At 32.5% G+C, this 18,889-nt stretch overlaps 1 protein-coding gene across 1 annotated transcript; it reads right to left on the bottom strand.

Annotated features, from left to right (window-relative positions):
* Nucleotides 1–343: 343 nt before the first annotated feature.
* LOC110994077 lies at nt 344–18,614 on the bottom strand. Its single transcript, XM_045630233.1, has 30 exons — nt 18,139–18,614; nt 16,848–16,998; nt 15,028–15,187; nt 12,822–13,082; nt 12,037–12,247; nt 11,593–11,746; nt 11,208–11,376; nt 10,470–10,634; nt 9,985–10,128; nt 9,534–9,633; nt 9,347–9,451; nt 9,043–9,165; nt 7,777–8,887; nt 7,494–7,710; nt 6,995–7,129; nt 6,276–6,378; nt 5,766–5,796; nt 5,605–5,696; nt 5,396–5,425; nt 4,679–4,788; nt 4,455–4,500; nt 3,726–3,838; nt 3,428–3,526; nt 2,810–3,223; nt 2,493–2,533; nt 2,350–2,424; nt 2,055–2,103; nt 1,660–1,700; nt 1,044–1,126; nt 344–424 (listed from the first exon to the last, which is right to left on the bottom strand). The coding sequence occupies exons 1-29, from the start codon at nt 18,495–18,497 to the stop codon at nt 1,064–1,066; spliced, it is 4,872 nt and encodes a 1,623-aa protein (XP_045486189.1). The 5' UTR covers nt 18,498–18,614; the 3' UTR covers nt 344–424; nt 1,044–1,063.
* Between the last annotated feature and the right edge of the window lie 275 nt (nt 18,615–18,889).

Below are 18,889 nucleotides of genomic sequence, written 5' to 3'. Positions count from 1 at the left end.
TCAATGGCGTCACAGAAAACGTGATTAGAACTCCCATGTTCTTTGATCTAATGTTGCGTAATATAACATGTACTTATGAAGTTAAGCGCAATAAACTGTAAATTATATTCAGAAATATTAAATATTATCAAGGCAATATGCACTAGAAATGGAAAATATTTTGGTTTATCATTCCCATGATATAGATAAAATTTTCTAGCTGTAAATATTTATTACGAGTCATTATTAAGGTTGCATTTAGGATTATCTATATCTATCTAGTCCCAGACACTTTGAATTTCCTATTTTATCTATATTAACGAACTATATAACGCAATTGGAGGATATTACGAGATAAAGTAAATGAACATACAACCAAATATATTTCAAATAAATTAAACAAAACATTATGACATCTACAACATTGAAGACGCTGACACTATATCTGAAACAATATTAAATAAATGAGAGAGAGAGAGAAAGAGAGTACATAATTCAAAGTAGACATCAATCCCTATTAAACCATTAACATTTAACATTATATTTGCTTTACACTAGAATAGTAAATATTAACTATAGTAATATAAAGTATATCCAGATATTTCTACGATTGTAGACAACAATTTGTTCTTTAACTGACAAAAAAACCCTAAAAAAGAAAACACTTTTTTAACGGATTGAAGCTATGTATTATTATAAACTTATTATTAATTATAATTTTTTCCCGTCGTTTCACGCGCGTGGTAACGGTGACTGTACATAAAATAATATATAAGTTTATAATAGTACATAGCTTCAATACGATAAAGTGTTATCTTTTAATATGTAAAAGTTATGTTAGTAAAAGACTATGTAAAATACCTAAAATTTGCGGGCTATAAATTCAATAGATCAGTACTGATAATCTGTAACTTTCCATTTAGAGTTTTTGTATTTCAGGAAAATTGCATATACAAAAAGTCGGGATCTATATCGCTATCATAATTCAAATTACCAACTAGCGCAAGCAAGAAACTCGGTTTGAGATTGCTAAATATTACAAACACTTGATCGATATGTTGTACCGGGATGTTCTTTCATTCGTTTAGGTAGACCCTCGGGAACATGGAGTTTCATCAGATTGTGTCCTCCCTAACCCTTTATTTCCCTGAAAATAATACTTAATATAGCTGTCAAAATTTAATTATATTGTTCTATAATTATGTTAATCATGAATAAGCTGATTAATTTGTATGTTGAAATGATGACTTTCATTGTGATAGGATGTTAAAAACACGTTCGTTAAGAATATTTTATATGAAAAACTTGGCGATTGAAAAGAGTGGCGGAAAGTTTCTTGTCAGTTCTTGCCCGTTCTACGCCCTTGACTTGCGAACTAGTAGTAAATGTAAATTTACAATTAATTTAATTTTATTGACGTTCATAAGTGTACTTGTTTACCTAGATGTATAAAGATATTTTGTTTGTTTGTAATATTCAGATTAACAACAGATTGTTTGCTTAAGCTTATACTAAAATGACACCTTTTTCATACTTCTCCTGCTTCGCACTCTCATACATGCTCGTCCATACATAACAGAATTTTGTCTTCCACTCTTATTCTTTCTTTTCTCCTAAAAGAACTAAGTACATTTGATGTGATACATTTTATGAAAAGCTAGACTGTTATAAAATGGGTACCTTTGGCCGAGGTGACTCATCAAGTCGTTTCATTTTTCGACCTGAAAAGTAATATTTTTATAAAAACTCCGTGATCTATCTATCGCATCTAGCGTAGGTGTCAGACAGATCACAGACAAGGTTGTATGAATGTAACATATCTAGGATACGACGCGTGCGTCACATATGTATGTTAATAACGCTCTTGTATTTTTTATACAGAGTCTGTAAATCTTAAAAACAATCAAGTGTTTTACGAAAAATATTTTATAAAATTAGACACGGTTCAAGATCCAAACCATCATGAACTCGTCGAATGCGTTTTTATGTACAATTGTGTTATGTTGATAATACGAGTAATATCATATATGTATAATTGATACGGTGTTGAAATAAAGATTTTATTTTTGGCTTACTTTTAGGCATGCTTTTTCGTTTCGCAATATATTTCTCATTTTCCTGTCCCTGAAAGAAAAAAAAACATATTTACCTACTTCTCTTCAGTTAAAGAAAACAGCTGCATAGCAGGTAATCATTGACAATCTTTTAACAATGGTTATTTAACATAATAATACATTGTATATTTTAAAGTCAAAAAAAAAACTTCTTTTAAGGAAGTTAATATTTATTTTAATTTTATTATAAAAATAAAATACATATTTTTAATTATTATTAATTATACTAATGTTTAGCGACTATAATTCAAAATACCTTGGTGTTGAGAGCCACGAAGACATGAGGTGTAAAAAGCTTCGACGAAAACAATTCATTATAATATTTCTGGGACTGAAATAAACAGTAATTTACACTTATCATTCATAAAACACAAATCTAATTATTATGAATGAACATACCTCCAAAAGATATCTAGACGGTGACAATATATCACAGGTTTCTGAAAATATATCCCAAGATCAGATTACTATCAAGCCAGGTAAACTAATTCTAAAAAAAAAAACTAAATATAATAGGCCTTAACAAGCAGTTTTACTGTAATGTACGATTTAAATTTATTTATTGACAATATTTGTATCTCACTAGGGATTTTGTTGAAAAAACGTATGCAATTGCCTTGGAAAGAATTACTCGTTTTATGCAGCCTTGTGGTTGGCGCGCTAATTTTGTCTTTATTACGAGTACTATCGTACCGTATAGTATCGCGATGTCTTACCATTAGGTATAATTTGTGCGCGACTCAGGAACTTGACAAACCGCCGGTCAGTAGTTACGCCTTTATTCTTCTTCCTATGTTTATAGTCACCAGCCTCTTCTCTTTTCTTTTTCATAGGCTTCCGTTCATTCAAGGGGCTCCACCAGTCTTCTGTCAGAGTGCTGACGTCACAGAGTCTGGTTTTGTCTGTACTTGTGCCCTGGTTGGTCTTCGTTGTGACGTTAACTTTGATTTTCTTAACGCGTCGGATGGTAGTTTTCCTTGGTTTATCTTCAATATAGTCGACTTCTAAGCGGCTGCAGATTGTTGTGTCAGTTTTCGTTTCGTCACTAAACACAGAGCTCAAGCTACTTCTACAAAGACATGTCTCAGAGTAAGTATCTTCATTGGTATTTGAATTTAGATCCGTAAATCCTGCAATATAATGTCATAGATGTAGGTCAGAAGCATACTTTAGGATTCATACCTGTACTGTAACTTTGAAATTTATATATTTATTTAATAAAATATCGATAATCCTCTAATCTTCTATAGGGTAACTGCATTGTTTGTTTATTTAGTTTAGTTATTAAGCTATGATATTAGATCGGAATAATTAATATTCCATCGAGTTGTAACCTGATTTGGACTTCAACGTAGAGTTGCAAGCTTTGTTGTCTCCAATGTATCTGTACTGTGTCGCACACGAACATTTGCCTTTAGTCGTTGTGGAGCATTCTGGAACAAATATTTCGTATTGTGAAAATAAGCGGTTTTCACGTCAATTTCCATGGACGTTCGATAAATACGTAGGTAACTTACCTTCTAAATCTTATGTTTGACCAAATCTGGAGTTACGTCACGTCACTTAGTGTAAAGTGCATCAAACAAATATCAAGATTAACATAACATCAAATACCTGTTTTATTATTATTACCTGGTTTCTTCCAAGCAGATTTTAATCTCGCTGGAGATGTGGTTGGCTGGCTTCTCCATCGCATTTGGGTACCTCGGTCTTGGACTAACGTATTGTCAATACATTGACATGAACTATAGGGAGACACAAGGCTATTACACATAAATAATAACAATCGTCAGGAAACATAAAATAGATTATTCAGCGGTATAGGTGCTGCTGATATAGTTTTCTTTCCGTAAAGTCAGCCTCAAGATACTACTGAAGAAAATTACTCCGCACTTCTCCATTTACATGTTGCGTTTCAGTTTTCCTAGTCTAGAGACTGACTATTTTTCGGTATTTTAAGGTAGTTATACTTGATCCGGTATATATACTATAGCGTACTTTTACATTTTCATAGTATAATTTCTCAAAGTATTAGCTCGCGATTTTTATCTGTGCGATGCTGTGTGAAGCGCACCTTTTACCTCGACTCGAGGGTTTTACTGGATGTGTATAGCATAGGTAACTTATGACACTTTTATTAATTCTACGGGTCATTCTATTGTGGAATTTTCATCTTGGCTGTCAATGTTTTAATAGTCTAAGAAATGGCTCATGACGCTGTCACGCGCGCTCGAGTAAACAGCACGCTGCTGCCAACAAGTAATATTTTTGTAGACGTCCCAAATCAGATATATTCGATATCGTAATAAGTAGCTCGTAAACCGCAAAAACAGAAACGCAACTTATCAATATAAAACTCACCGCGTTTGTAGAATTGGCAGCACCGTTGTACCCTTTTCTGTAGTTCCTGAAAAATGTATAGAAATGACGACGTACATCTTAAATAAATTAATGTATCCACTTTTAAGGTGCAAAACATTATATTAAAAAATTAATGTATTGAACTCTTTTAATTGGCATTGTTTTACAATTACTTAAAAAGTTTTTAGAAGAAAATATTCTAAAAGAATAAGAAATTGACCAACCTTTTTCTTTATTAACCTTACTTTTCGCTTGATTTTTGTTTTTCTTTAAATCTGTCAGCTGTGCTATGTGAGTATAAATATCTTTGATTAACGGAGCCGGATTTTTGATTCTAAAAAAAATGTTACTGATACTGAGTAAAATACTAAACATAATACTAAAGACTATGTTATCTCTTATAATACAAATAAACTAGTGCTGCATGGGACGTTTCTAAATAAGACCGAAAGTAAGCTTCTTAAAAGACGTCGATATTTTTTAGCATCAGCAGAATAACATTCTCTATTTTAAAGATGACTAACCGAGAAATACTTGACATTATTACTTTATGAAACAAATAAAGAATATTTTTAATGATTGTTAGATTGATTGATTTAGAATTGATTACTATATTCTTAATATATATCAATTACGTGTGACATACACTCCTAAACTACCGAACCGAAATCAATCAAATTTGCACACGGTGTGCACTTTGCTCTAACTTTAAAAGATAGGATAGCATACATCTCCATTTATAACCGCAATATTATTTTATTGCAAATATTTCTTTATTATTTGATACAATTTTAACAGATGTATTAAAAGTACCAACATTAGCTACCTTTTACATAAGTTCTCCTACTGTTTCCTTTGAATAGTTTACTACTATGTAATATAACAAAAACCTTAGCCCCAGCAACGCTTGGCCGAGTCTGCTAGTATAATAAAAAACTTACCTTAAATGTAAGAAGTGATCTGATAAAATTCTGTGGAAAGAAAAAACTATAATAATAATTAAAGAAGGATAAGTTACGAAAAAATTTTGAATAAGTTTTAACGTATATACTGGAAATACCAATCGTGTTTTAACATAGTCAAACAATTAAAATTAATCAAAATCTCTTGCAAACTTTAAATATGATAAAAAATACTACTAAGTACTAACAATTTCAAGTCCTTAATTCTTAGGCATTTGGCAGTTTTTTCTTTCTGAGCCATAGTTCTATGTGATGTGCTCGTGGTATCAGAGTTTGATTGCTAACAAAAATATTAATTAAATGTTTGGAAATTTAAATAAAATGTATCATAAAGTTAAGAACACAGTACCTTGTAATCACCACATTTCTCATTGGACAGGCTGAAATTATTATAATATTAATTACTCGTTAATATATAAATTTACCAAATTTTAGTTTCAAATAAATTTATTTAGTGATAATACTGTTTTGGTACAAATCTATATTTTTTAAAATACTCGAAAGAGGAAGTTTTTGATTCGACGATAACTTTTTTTATGTAAACCTCTATGTGATCAAGACAATCGAATGAAATTCTCGACATTTCGCATTTTGCGTTGCCGGCCTTTTAAGAGTTGGCACTTTTCTTGAAGGAGTCTAAGTCTTCTTCAAACTTCAGTGGGCAGCTGGTACCACGTTGTGGTGTTGCACGAAAAAAACTGCCTTAAAGAACTCTCAAAAAAAGGTTTTAGTTAGTAAGCATGTTCGACTGTAGATAGTAGGGTTTGGGGAATTAATTTCTAATGGAGCTGTAAAATAATAACAGGGCGATGAGATTTCCTAAAAAATATAAGTTGGCCTGACAAATATTTTTTATTACCATTCCCCAATAGTTTCGAACTCGTTTCCGGTGGCACGGAAGAAATCCAGTCTCTTGGGACTGTTACTTTGTGCTTCTACCTCCAATTCTGGTTTGCCTAATTCTGTAATGTTTTATACAAAATTATTAATACGATTTCATTGCAATTATCTAATGTTTACTTAAAAACAGATGGAAAAATTTAAATGAAGTTGATTTTTAAATTTGCAATCTTTGAGAGGTTTTAGTAATAACTATCCCAACAAGGGAATTTATTGAACGGTCTATTGCAGTTTTCCCCAACTTTTTTTGTGCCATGCCCCACCTTAGCTAAGCTAAAATTCTTACCCCCCTATATTACGTACAGAGTTCATAATATATTTAAAAAGTAATAGTTCAGTTAAGAAATTTAAATGATAAATTACTTGTAATAATAATAAAATAACTAACGAAACAATAAGTAAATTTTCAAAACAACCAAAACTGTAATTCTAATGAATTGTAGATTACTTTTAAATTTATCTTAAATCTAAATAAAAGTTTAAGATTTTTCTATATTAATTCAGTGAGATCCTAGCGCTCCTTAACAATCATATACTACTTCTATATAAATAATCTTTGAGGTTCGAGAAACACTGGTAAACTCAGACTAGACGTTCATAGACTTTGGGTGCTTAATGGTTTTAGTCGATCGATGAGAACGTAACAAAAACAGAATAACTTCTATAACGATATCTTACTATGTTCATCGTCGTAATTGTGAACTTCAATCAAGTCACCCCCTCTCCAGGCAGAACTCGAAGTTTCTTCTTCCCTTTGAATATTTTGGACTTTGCAACAGTATTTTTTGCCTCGACAGAACTTTAGAATATTCACTAAAAATATTGTTACTAAATATGGTCAGTGGTAAACATGGTATGGGACATTGGGGCGGCTGACTTCTAAATATTTGTTGTACGGTTCCTAAGTAGATCTTTTAAATAATGAGTATATTATCCATTATTTACTTTTATTCTGTGTACACTCGCGTAAAATAAAAGATTTAATTACTTATATACTAATACGCTTAACGTCTCAATGCGAAACTACGACGTAATTACCGCGAACCACTAACAACAAGAAAAAGCCTAAGTTTGTACATTCTTTGTTCGCATCTTTGGATGTATGGCAAATAATACTATAAAGAACAAAATTTGTTTACTGCTTGATGCACATACGTAAAAAAATATACATACTTACTTTTATTTGACTTGCGGCTTGATTCAACTTTGCACTGTTTTGCTTTACATTTTTTGCATTTACAACATTTAGGTTTTATTTTGGATTCTGATGCAATTTTTATCTGTCCCTGCTTAGAGGCTTTAGGAGTTTCTTGGGGCTTACTAGCTTGACAAATACATTCACCATGAGGGCAATAACACCTCTTTGGCTTTATGTCTATTGTATCTTTTATTACCTAAAAAACTTTAAAATTGTAGAAAAACATAAGACAATGAACAGAAACATACACTTCTAAACTTACTTTCAATAACTCTGTTTCTCTAGTCTTATTTGTCTCTGCATAGAGCCGACATCTCGCCAGCTGATTCAAAGCACAGTCCTTCTTTATTCTATCCTTTAAAGAGTCCTTTCGAAAAATCCCCTTCACCCAACTTTGATCCTGTAAATAGGTTGATATCCTATAATCTCTGGAACTTTCATTTTGTTGCTTCAATTCTTCATTATTTTTCTTTTTGCGTTTTTTAAAGTTTTGAGCTTCCATTTTGGCCAAACGATCTCGTTGAATAGATTCATTAACTTCATCCCTTTGATAACGGTTCAGTTTTAAGCAAGTTGCAAAAGCTATGCAAATTGTTTTAGCGTAAAAGGATCGCTTTTTGGTTTCAATCTGGGGTATAATTTTTCCACCTTTAATCTTTTTATTATGCTCAACAGGCTTATTTTTACTAGTGTCATTCTCAGAATCTTTTATAGAAACATTTCCTATATCAATACTTTTCGGACATAATTTATTACACTCGTTAGCGACCTGAAGAATATTTTGGCGATTTTTTGCTAAACACTTTTTGCGAATTTGCTTTTCCTTTGTAATATTTGATTTAGAAGTTAGACAAATGCACAAATGCCCGGACTTAAAGCAATACTTCCAAATTATTGCGTAAACTCGCGGTATAAGTTTTGTCTTGGACTTCCAAGATATTCTTCGTATAATGTAATACTTTCTTCTCGGCTTCAAAAATCTAGTATTTTTAAATTTTCTAAAAACTAGAGCTATTTTTTTAAAATTGCGTAAGCTTTTAGTGTTCCTTTGCCAAATTCGTCTGTGACTGCTTAAGTTTTTTGAACAATTCTGTTGAACATTCCTTGAATAATTATTAAACATTAATATGTATGTATTAATTGTCTGTGATTTCTGGTGATTTATGTCTTTCATATTAGACAATAGTGGAGTTTTTTCTGAATTATCTTTAATTTTTGTATTGTAAACGCGTCTATTTTCCTTGTATTTTCGATCGTAATTTTTAAAAGTTCTATTATACTTTTTTGCCAATTGTATTTGGATATATCCCTTGCTGGAGTCTTCTTTACATTCATTTGTATCATTATCTTCATCACTTTCATCGTCTGAACCTCTGAAAATAATACAAGGTGTATACTTGGTACCTTGAACAAATATTTCTGTCACAATTTTTCCTTATTGCCTAAGTTGTAAAATATTTTACTGGCATATGCCAGTAAATATTTATATATACGGGAAGATAAGATTCAAGTCAATCAATCATTTTACTTCTCTAAGCTGATATCGCTATAATCTCCGTAGTCTGCAGGTGACAAGCAAATAGTGCAGAGCTGACCGATGTCGGCGAAACAACTCCTGCAGAACACACCTGGACAACTTTGGCTTTCGCATCTGGGGATTGGCAAAAGTAGGATAAACATTTATATTCCAATCTTATTTGTGCAATGTAGTATGTATCTACAGAAAATAAAAAAAAATATCCAGATAAGAAATTATATGCTTCAAAAAAATATTAACATACATTATTTCTTTGTCTGTTGGTAGTATTTTATAAGCTTAATTAAGAACTTACCTCGTCAAGTGAGTGTCAATATCCTTATATTTTTCCACAGTTTCACAGAGAAGGCAGTGAGGTGGTTTTGGTAGCGTCCCAAACAAATATCGCAGAAAATAGAATCTGTAAACGAACCAGTTTTTTAAAAGATGCTGCTTAAAATATTCGTAAACCTTATTAGTAAACTTATTGTAAAAATACTAACGATAAATGTGAATCCAGCCAATGCCGAAACGTGAGATGTTCCTCGCTATGATATTTGTACTCGCGATGAAGCTTTCGTCTCGCCAGCTTCATGAAGCTGCCTATTAAATAATGAATATTATATAATTTTAATTCTGAGATTTATTTGCTTTTTTGATAGTACTATATAATTTATGTCACAGAAGAACTGTCTAAGTAAAATTAGAAGCATTTAATCTATAATATTTCTTTTACTTTTTTTTGACTTTCTTAAGTGTATATTAAGTTACCTAAATGAATAAATGACTTTGAATTGAAAATTTAAAAAATGGAAAAAATTCCAATAAAAAAACTTGTGAGTCATAGGTAAAATTATAATATTGGTAATAGTTAAATGAATTTTGAAGTATATTTGGAAATTATACATTACATAAATCTCAAGTGTTATACAATTTCAAACAGATGATCGTTACCTCTTGTCCTCAAGATGTGATTGTAAAGCCAGGACGCCCTTGCCTTTGCACGCTCCGGTCTATGATGACCCATAATCACGTGTCGCAGACGTAGACCATACGGCTCAAATAACGCTAGCAGCCATAATATCACTATGATGACACCTGAAGTTCATATCGCCTATTTTATTCAAAAATATATTAAATTATTCTCACTTCAAAATAAAATATTGGGTAAATATAATGTGACATGAAATACATAGCTAAATCCATTTTAAGAGTTTTAAAACTTTTTTATAAGAACATACAGACGCCGGTACTCTGTACTCTCAATTGCAGCGATACCGACTTCAGTCAGACTACTAACTACTAACTTACTTAACACGCTTATTAAAACCCATAACACGACAATGTATTTTTTAGTTATGTACTTAAGAATTGAACAAGTTTTAGTCTCGTGATTACACTTCAAAAATAATTATTGTACAGTTCTCTCAGCATCTTACCAATTTGCGCATATCGTTTAAAATCAGGAGGTCGTGGGTCTGGTAGGCATGAAGCAGGAGGTGATGGAGATCGTAGTGGTAATGTGAGTGTGCTAAATATGGATCTTAATATATCTGATCCAAAACCTAATCCTGTTATAGATACTCCTACATCCGAGGGGCCGGCTATAAGGGAAAAGCAAATTTTAATAAATACTCTAGATTTTTAATACAGATAAAATGTTGCTCAACACTTTTATAAATAAAGAATATTTTGTAAGGCGACAACTATCGGAAACCTTTTTTCCGGTAAAAAGTATACGTACGGAATACGTACGGTTTGGCCATGTAGAACGGCTGAATGAGAAGTGGCTTCTGGGAATCTTACTTGTATAAGGTTTACAAGGCCACAATGGATGGGGAAGTCGGGACATACCGGGACACAATCCAGGTGCTAGAGATGGGTCAAGTTAAATGTTCCAATAACCGACAAGCATGCTAGGCAATGGTGATGAAAGTGGATAAAGTGACAGAGGTCAACCTACCCCTACCGGGAAAAAAGGTGGGAACTAATAAATAAAAATAAAACTAATACGATAGATTATTATGATTGCAATAATATGTCTACTTTTATCTACATTGATTTACTTAATGAACACAGACACAGAAGGTTTTAACCAGATATTTTTAAAGGTTAAAAAATAGATACGCTGAATAATATGTAGAATGTTTAAATTAAAATTAAAATTGTTTTCATACGAGACAACACAGCTTCCAGTCTGCCATGATGCCGTATAGTAGTGAGGACCCAAAACAGGCTGTAGTCAGCGATCATATGAATCATCAGTTTGAATGTGGTGATCACCATGAAGACTGCTGAACGAGTCATGAATACTTTCTCGGAAGCTATCAAACGAAAAGATGTGGTCTGAAAGGATTTTTAATTAGTTAATGATAAAATTATTTATAGAACAGGTCAGGAATCTTATGTAACTAACAAATCGAGTGCCAAAATCTAAAAGCAAGCTGTAAAAGTAACTTGGCCTCTTTGGTGATTTGGGTAAAGAACAAAGATTTTAACAAAGATTTTTCATAATATGGGCAGATGGCAGTATTACAAGATTATCAATTACTAAGCCTTAACCGGAATATATTTAGTTTTTTCCCTTCTGTTAAGTGGCAAAATCGTGTCTCTTCCCTCCTGAAACCTCTTTAGATCTATCTCGTGCAGCTCCTTCGTTACATATCGGTTGTCAAATCTTGATCTAGTTTCGTACATGTGCTGGTAGTATTTTGCCCTAAGAACAAAGGCATTTGAATTTAAAGAAAACACATCTTTAAATACATATGAATTTGTGAAAATTATCTTATAAAGATCAATGACACTTAAAACTCTGCTATAATTGCAGATGTAAGATCACAACATAGTTCAAACGTTATAAACAAAAAGGTTTAAGCATTTACGTTAGGAAATCTATTAAAAATATTAAAAACATTTTATTAAATACCTAGTTCGGCTTTTTGTTTGATGTTGTGAAAGTGAGGGTATGTAGGTACGTTAGTTATGAGAATACAAAATCAGAAATACCTGAATATAATCAGCAGTAAGAAGAGACTTGTAACACAGGAGCTCCAAGAGAGCCAAGTGATCAAGGGGTCCGCCTTATTTCTTATCTCAGTGACAATACCCGCAGCAACTTGACTTGCGGAGCGACTTGCGTTGCTCACTGTATACCTGTGATGAACCTCAATGTGCACGTAGAACATTGTTTTCATATGATTTGTGAAATCGTGCAATTCTGGAATCAATAGTGAAAACGAGTACTAATTATTTGTATGGCAAAAGATATTTAGGTACGAATAATAAAGACTATGGAGTTATAATTTTTAATTTACCATTATCGTAAATTTGGTGATCTTTTAATATTGCTAAATAAAATAACGGCTAATAAACCATATATAGCAGTGTTGGCTTCGTGGCTTCAGCTTGCGACTCTCATACCTCAGGTCGTAGGTTCGAGCCCCGGCTGTGCACCAATGGACTTTCTTTCTATGTGCGCATTTAATATTCGCTCGAACGGTGAAGGAAAACATCGTGAGGAAACCGACATGTCTCAGACCCAAAAGTCGACGACGTGTGTCAGGCACTGGAGGCTGATCACCTACTTGCCTATTAGATTTAAAAATGATCATGAAACAGATTCAGAAATCTGAGGCCAAGACCTAAAGAGCTTGTAGCGCCACTGATTTATTTTTAATAAACCATATTATAACGGCTTTTAACTAAATAAACTGTAATTATTAAATTATAATAACAATGGCAGCTGAAACTAGCGCCATTGCTCTGACATATGTAATTGTTTTAGGACTCACTCCTTTTAATTGTAGCGGCAAAAGATCCTTTAGAAAACTCATCCAAAGTACAAATTTTCCTGCATGATTTAACAGCTTGACAGGCAGCTTCCACCTTTGTTACATTACACAACCAATAGAGCTTCGGGCCAAGGACTGATTTGCAATCAGATAGTCCTTTGTTTAGGATATTCATACAATGCTCGTAGGGAGTGCCAAGTTTATGATTGCAGGCGTTCACTACTGAAGATAACCAGTAGTATGAAGATTGTATGACGTCAGCTGTAATTAAATAATATACCGTTACAATAGCACACTCAGAACTCACTTTTGAGGAGTGCATCCCTCAGGTTCGAACCCCGGCTATACATCAATGGACTTTCTGTCTGTGTGCAACTTAGCTCAACTCAGAATATATTTATTAATGAAGGTAAACAAGTACACTTATGAATGACAAAAAACATTAAATTAATTGTAAATTTACAACTCGTAAAGTGCATTTCACACTCGCTGGTAGGGTGAAGTAAAATATCACAGGAGAAACCGGCATACCTGAGAATTAAGAAAGTCTACTGAGGGAGATCATACTGTTTATTAGAATAAATATCGCGAAACAGATACCAAGGCCTTAGAGTTGTAGCCGTATTGTTTTTTTTAAACTAAAAAGGGTGATAAAACTTGCATATTACGTTAACTTCTTTGAGACAAAGACGTTTTTAATGGCATATATAAAAGTTATTTGAAAGTGTATCATTATTTTTAAAATACAAACTAAAGTTTTCAGTTATTTTATTATTATTAGGTTTAAGCTTGACATAAAATAATAAAGCTTTATTGCTTACACGAATCGTTTATAGCGCTGTTACAACGATCAATAAAAAAATAGGTCACTTTAATATTTCAAAATCATTCATTAGTACTAAATACTTAATTATGAATACAGACTGTATCTACAATACTAGTCGTTATTCTTACGAACCGTTATATCAAAAAACCGTTACTAATTTTTAAAAACTAATTAATAAATTAATTTTAAATAATAATACTTTAGAAAAAAAATCTATTAAAAAAATTGAGTGAAACATAATTGATATTAATTTGATTCTGTAATAATAAATTTCATTAATGTGATAAAATAATATAAGAATTGACTATGATAATTTTTAATATATACAACAAACAACATATATATTATTATTGTGCCTTTTTCTAGCAATTTTTGTTATTATATTAAATCTTAATAAGTATAAGTAGAAAAAAAGAAATGTATTGTGAAAATTATACAATAAAAGTCTATTTCCTTCTTCAGTAGCTGTAACAAAAAATAGTTAAAAAAACATATTTATGTCATGGTTCAAATACAAACATTGTTCTATGTCATAAATAAAATACATTATGAATTTTCTACGTAGAAGTAATCAAGCATTCAATTCTAACAGCACAGCCCCATAGTTGACCTACTTGCTTGTCGCTTGTAAAATTACAAAGTTTTGCACGGCTTTACAATGTTATTCAGGTAATAACAGAGATTTAAATCATAGATGTGCCTTTTATTGAGTGTATGTATGTATTTTCATTTAAATCCAATTTATAAGCGACTTCAATTGTGAAATTATTGGAAATGAGTAGAAATTAATTATGATAATCAATTTTTTTTGCGTGTTGTTCCTACAGTAATCTAAGTGCATGGTCCTATTTCACCGTGCAATGCTGATAGAGGTAAAACGTGTGCTTACTTATTTTTCTTCATTTTTTTATTAAATACAACGCAGGGGTAATATAGGTGCTTACAAACATTTTGTAAAAAAAACTGCTGGTTTAAAAGAGTTACGGGGAATTTCTAGCCATTTTTTATCGTCCGTTCTACGCCCCTGATTTGACCACTGGCAGGAAATGTAAATTTAGATCCATTAATTATTTTTTACTAAATTCATAAGTGTGTTTTCAAAATGTTAGGTTACCAACAAAATTAAATTGTACTATTATTATAAAATATCAATATTTCTTCGTCAGTATCCATGTTGATACTAACACGTCGCCCCTACCGGTTCGAGCGAACACGCCGTAATATGCCAGTTTAGGCGCGTCCGGTTTTTAGAAGCGCGTATGGTGAAACGACCATATACGCGCAAAAAAATACGCTAGTCTGAATCCGCCCTTACCTGTTTTGAAAAATACCCCACCATGTTTTAATTAAAAAAAAGTGATTTTGTAACTGCAAACTTACCAATACTAACAACCATCCGTTCAATACTCATGCCGATATTCTTCATTTTCTCATTGAGATGGTCGAGCTGGTCCATCATAATGTGTACGCTGTCTCTTATTGCGTTAAGAGGCTGATGAACGGAGTCACTCAAATGTCTTACGTGCGATTTAACTTGCTCCTAAAAAAATGACTTTATTTAATATATAATGCTTTAACGTAAAAATGGCTTCGTTTCATTGTATTAAATTATTAATTCACAAAAAAATGTGTTTATGACAGAAGAAGTTTATTAATTGTTAAAGACAGAATGAATGCGGACAAAAAAGATAGTGTAACGTGTCTAAAAAGCCATTACTTTCTCATATATTTTATAAAAAAACTTGGCAGGGTTTCAGGCATATCCTCCTATATCCTTATTTATAGCTATATATTACATATTATGTCACAAAAGTAACATAATGAATTGACTGCTGAAACAGTTGCACCATATAATTTGATTTAAACATCTTATTTGATTAAGATTATCCACAGAGACACATCGATGCATAAATAAAGTACTTTATGCTATGAGTGTACATTTCTCTTCGCTTCTATCTACTTCATAAACATATTTGTAAAATTTTTAGTTAGCGTTAGACCTATACATATTGAGTTGAAAAAGCTGAGAAATGTAATAAAAATAACTTTATTCCTTAGAACATGACCTATATATGCCACTACATGAAAGAACTAGAGCAGAACGCATTACTTCCATTCCAAGACGATGTTTATGCATTTTCTTTGACCATTAAGCAATACGACACTTATATTATAAATTGCGTATTTTTTAACAACGCTGTCTAAAAAATTCACCGACTTCTTTGACTTTTTAATTTATGGATAACCTGTGACATACTGTTAGTGTCCCAGGAAAAAAATAAAAATCTGACAGAATAGAACCCCGTGTTTAAGTATTTTTTATAGTAATATTACGGTGAGTCCATCACCTTATATCATCTGCAATATTTGTAAGTACGTGAGCACCTTGTATCTACATAATAATTTAGTTATCTGCTGTATTGTTTTTATAACACCGTGTACTTTTTTATTTTACTATACTAGTTTTTTTATTCTAGGTTATCGTCTGTACATATAATTATCAAATGAATGTATACAACATATTATAATATAGTGTAGAGTTTCTTGCCCATTCTTCTCCATATGAAAACCTTTTGAAAGGGGCAAATACAGTATTTTTTTGTAATATTTTTAACTTTCAAAAGTTAATAGTCTTATTGAAATAAATGAATTGACTTAGACTAAAAGATATTTGTTTTCGCTAAAAGCAAACTCACCAACCAAGCAAATAAATAACCTAAACTTATATCGTATTATTTGTGTTAACCTTTACTTCATTTCGGAATGAGAAGGCAACTGAACCCATTAATCATACAATTGCATGTCTGATGGAATGAGAGCAGACGTTGTAAAGTTAATTCGAAATAAAAAGTTTATGAATGCAAAGTAGGGACCGTGGTACATCGTAGCCATTACCTTGAATTGTCTTACATTTCGAGCATTTTAATGTAAGAACCAAATTGGGCAATCACATTATTATTTGATTAGAAACGGCCCCGTTTCCTACCTAACCTAACGTTCCTGTTTTGTTGTTTCGTTTCGTTTCAAAACGATTCTGAATTCCAGTTTCGTTTCAAACCATTTCATTTCATGCCTGGTACATAAACGCTTACATTACAGAAATATATATTCTATAATGTGATAAACTTTTGAACGTGCTAAAACAGTAACAATTATGCAAATGTATCTGCATATTCATAATACCCGCCTTAATAGCTCACCTGACTGCAAGCCATAGATTCCGTAAGAACCTCCGAGTTCTTGAGGGTGTTGGTAGCAGGGCCCGTCAAGATTAGGATTAGGGCGTAACATGTTAGAGTGTACCTTCCGATGCGCGAGAACAGCTGCGGTATTAGCAGTAACACCAAGCACCTGAAGAAAGTAACATCCGTAATTATCCAGTGTGGCATATACCTTAGTGCTTTTTACCAGCCAGACTTTTGAACGCAATTCCTGAGCTGATACTCTAACTCCCAATAAGCGACCCAATAAGCGCCCCAAAGCGACTACGATCCTCGCTTAAATGTAACGTACCGCGCGATCTCAATGTCATCAGCGCTACATTGAGAGAACTATATCGAAATGACATACAGCATACAAAATTCTTGAAAGTTCCAGAATGTCGGCGCTGGTATTATCGCCAGTCTTGGAAGTGCCTTTGCTGCTTAAAAGAGACAATGTTCTTCTTATGGAAGATTTAAAGGGGAAATAATTGATTTTCCCTTCGGTCTTTTGGTCTTTTAACGTCAAACGACGGTTATTTTACTAATGATATGTCCTTAGGTAGAAGTGTGTACGGTCGTTTTTTATTTGTTTATATGATAGTATGGAGGTATAATAGTTCCTCCAATCGTAACTGAGGGTCGTCAACCTTTCTAACCACTGACCGACGTGACAGAGGCTAAGGTCGAGAATTTATCCTTCAGCATTGAAACCTTTGGGGCGAAATAACTTCGTTAGCACGTTATTGAGTATGAGACGTCAACGCACTATCGTAATTTCGTGTGGCAATCTTAATAGAGAATCAAGCCGATCAGTAATAAGAGATAGACAATCCGACAAGCCATTTGGAAGCTGGTATTTGAGTATCGGGCATATAAACTGATTTTTATCCCTGGTAATACAGGTCGGTATCGGATAAAAGGTTATACATTTTGCTATGCCGCAAATGTCACGAAACACTTGTAGGGCGATGCAAATATAAAGTGACGATTTCTATTCTCATAAACCAAAGAAAATAGTGCATAAGCCTTTACGCACAAACAAGGCAACGCTAGAATGAACCTTAGAATTCCAATTCTAAGGTTCATCTGCGTAAATAATAATATTTTGGTTGCCGTAGATCTCGCTTTACGCCTAACTCCGTGGTGCTTAGGAAAAAAATGAAGGTATCTGCAAACCGCCGTCATTACAAGGTGAGTGCAATTAAAAAAAATACCATCATCATATTACTCAGAATAAATATTTTATACAAATAGAGGCAAATATCGTTGTTATAAAAACAGAATTTACCTTATTCGATTACTGAACGCCAGGCCAAGTGTTAGTACGAGTCCAATAATAGAACTCATTATAATGGCGTGCACTAGCGGTATTGACAATTGGCACACAAAGAATATAAAGCAGAGATATGTTAACAACATCCCACCGGCAAAACCGACACAATTTCTCAATAAACAGTTGGGAATCGTTTGGTCTGCGCATTTAAGTGAAAAGTGCTTTAGACCAAATATACGACGCTTTGCTTCGTACATCTGACATCTTAGACGGGATACTTCTGGCACAGTTCTAGTTTTCGAGTGGGATGTAGTATTATTTTTTTCATCGTCATTTTCGTCCCGGTAATTTTCTATCACTCTTGCCTTCCACATCGCAGCAACGTGTGATATTTTGTCGTTTCGGTATGAGTTCCATAATTCATAATTGAGTTTGTATAATAATTAATTGCATATATTGTTTATTACACATTTTATTTTTAAATTACTACTGTCATGCACGTTGAGATATACCTAAGAAAACACAGTTTTTTTGTCAAACTGCCGAAATTTATTATATTTTTTTAGCGGTTTGTTACCAGCCAGTAAAGAAAATACTACTTAATATAAATACTCAAGTTTATTTAAAATAATATCCCAATAAACATTTTTGAGTTATGAAGCATAAACACAACATAAATGTTACCATAAAAGCAATGTATTCATCAATGACGCGCCTTTACAGAAACAAGGATGTTCTCCATTATCAATTTGTTGATCTCTTTTAA

This window comes from Pieris rapae, chromosome 11, assembly GCF_905147795.1.
Source record: "Pieris rapae chromosome 11, ilPieRapa1.1, whole genome shotgun sequence".
In the NCBI taxonomy this organism is placed as follows: domain Eukaryota; kingdom Metazoa; phylum Arthropoda; class Insecta; order Lepidoptera; family Pieridae; genus Pieris; species Pieris rapae.
This window is presented reverse-complemented; position numbering and strand designations above follow the sequence as displayed.

Excerpts from the sequence above, each read along its gene's own strand:
- LOC110994077 (XM_045630233.1), bottom strand. The coding sequence starts at position 18,497 with ATGTGGAAGGCAAGAGTGATAGAAAATTACCGGGACGAAAATGACGAT. Across the intron at positions 3,527-3,725 it reads ATCTGCTTGGAAGAAACCAG|AATGCTCCACAACGACTAAA; the intron begins GTAATAATAATA and ends TATTTGTTCCAG. Across the intron at positions 3,224-3,427 it reads TACGTTGAAGTCCAAATCAG|GATTTACGGATCTAAATTCA; the intron begins GTTACAACTCGA and ends ATTATATTGCAG.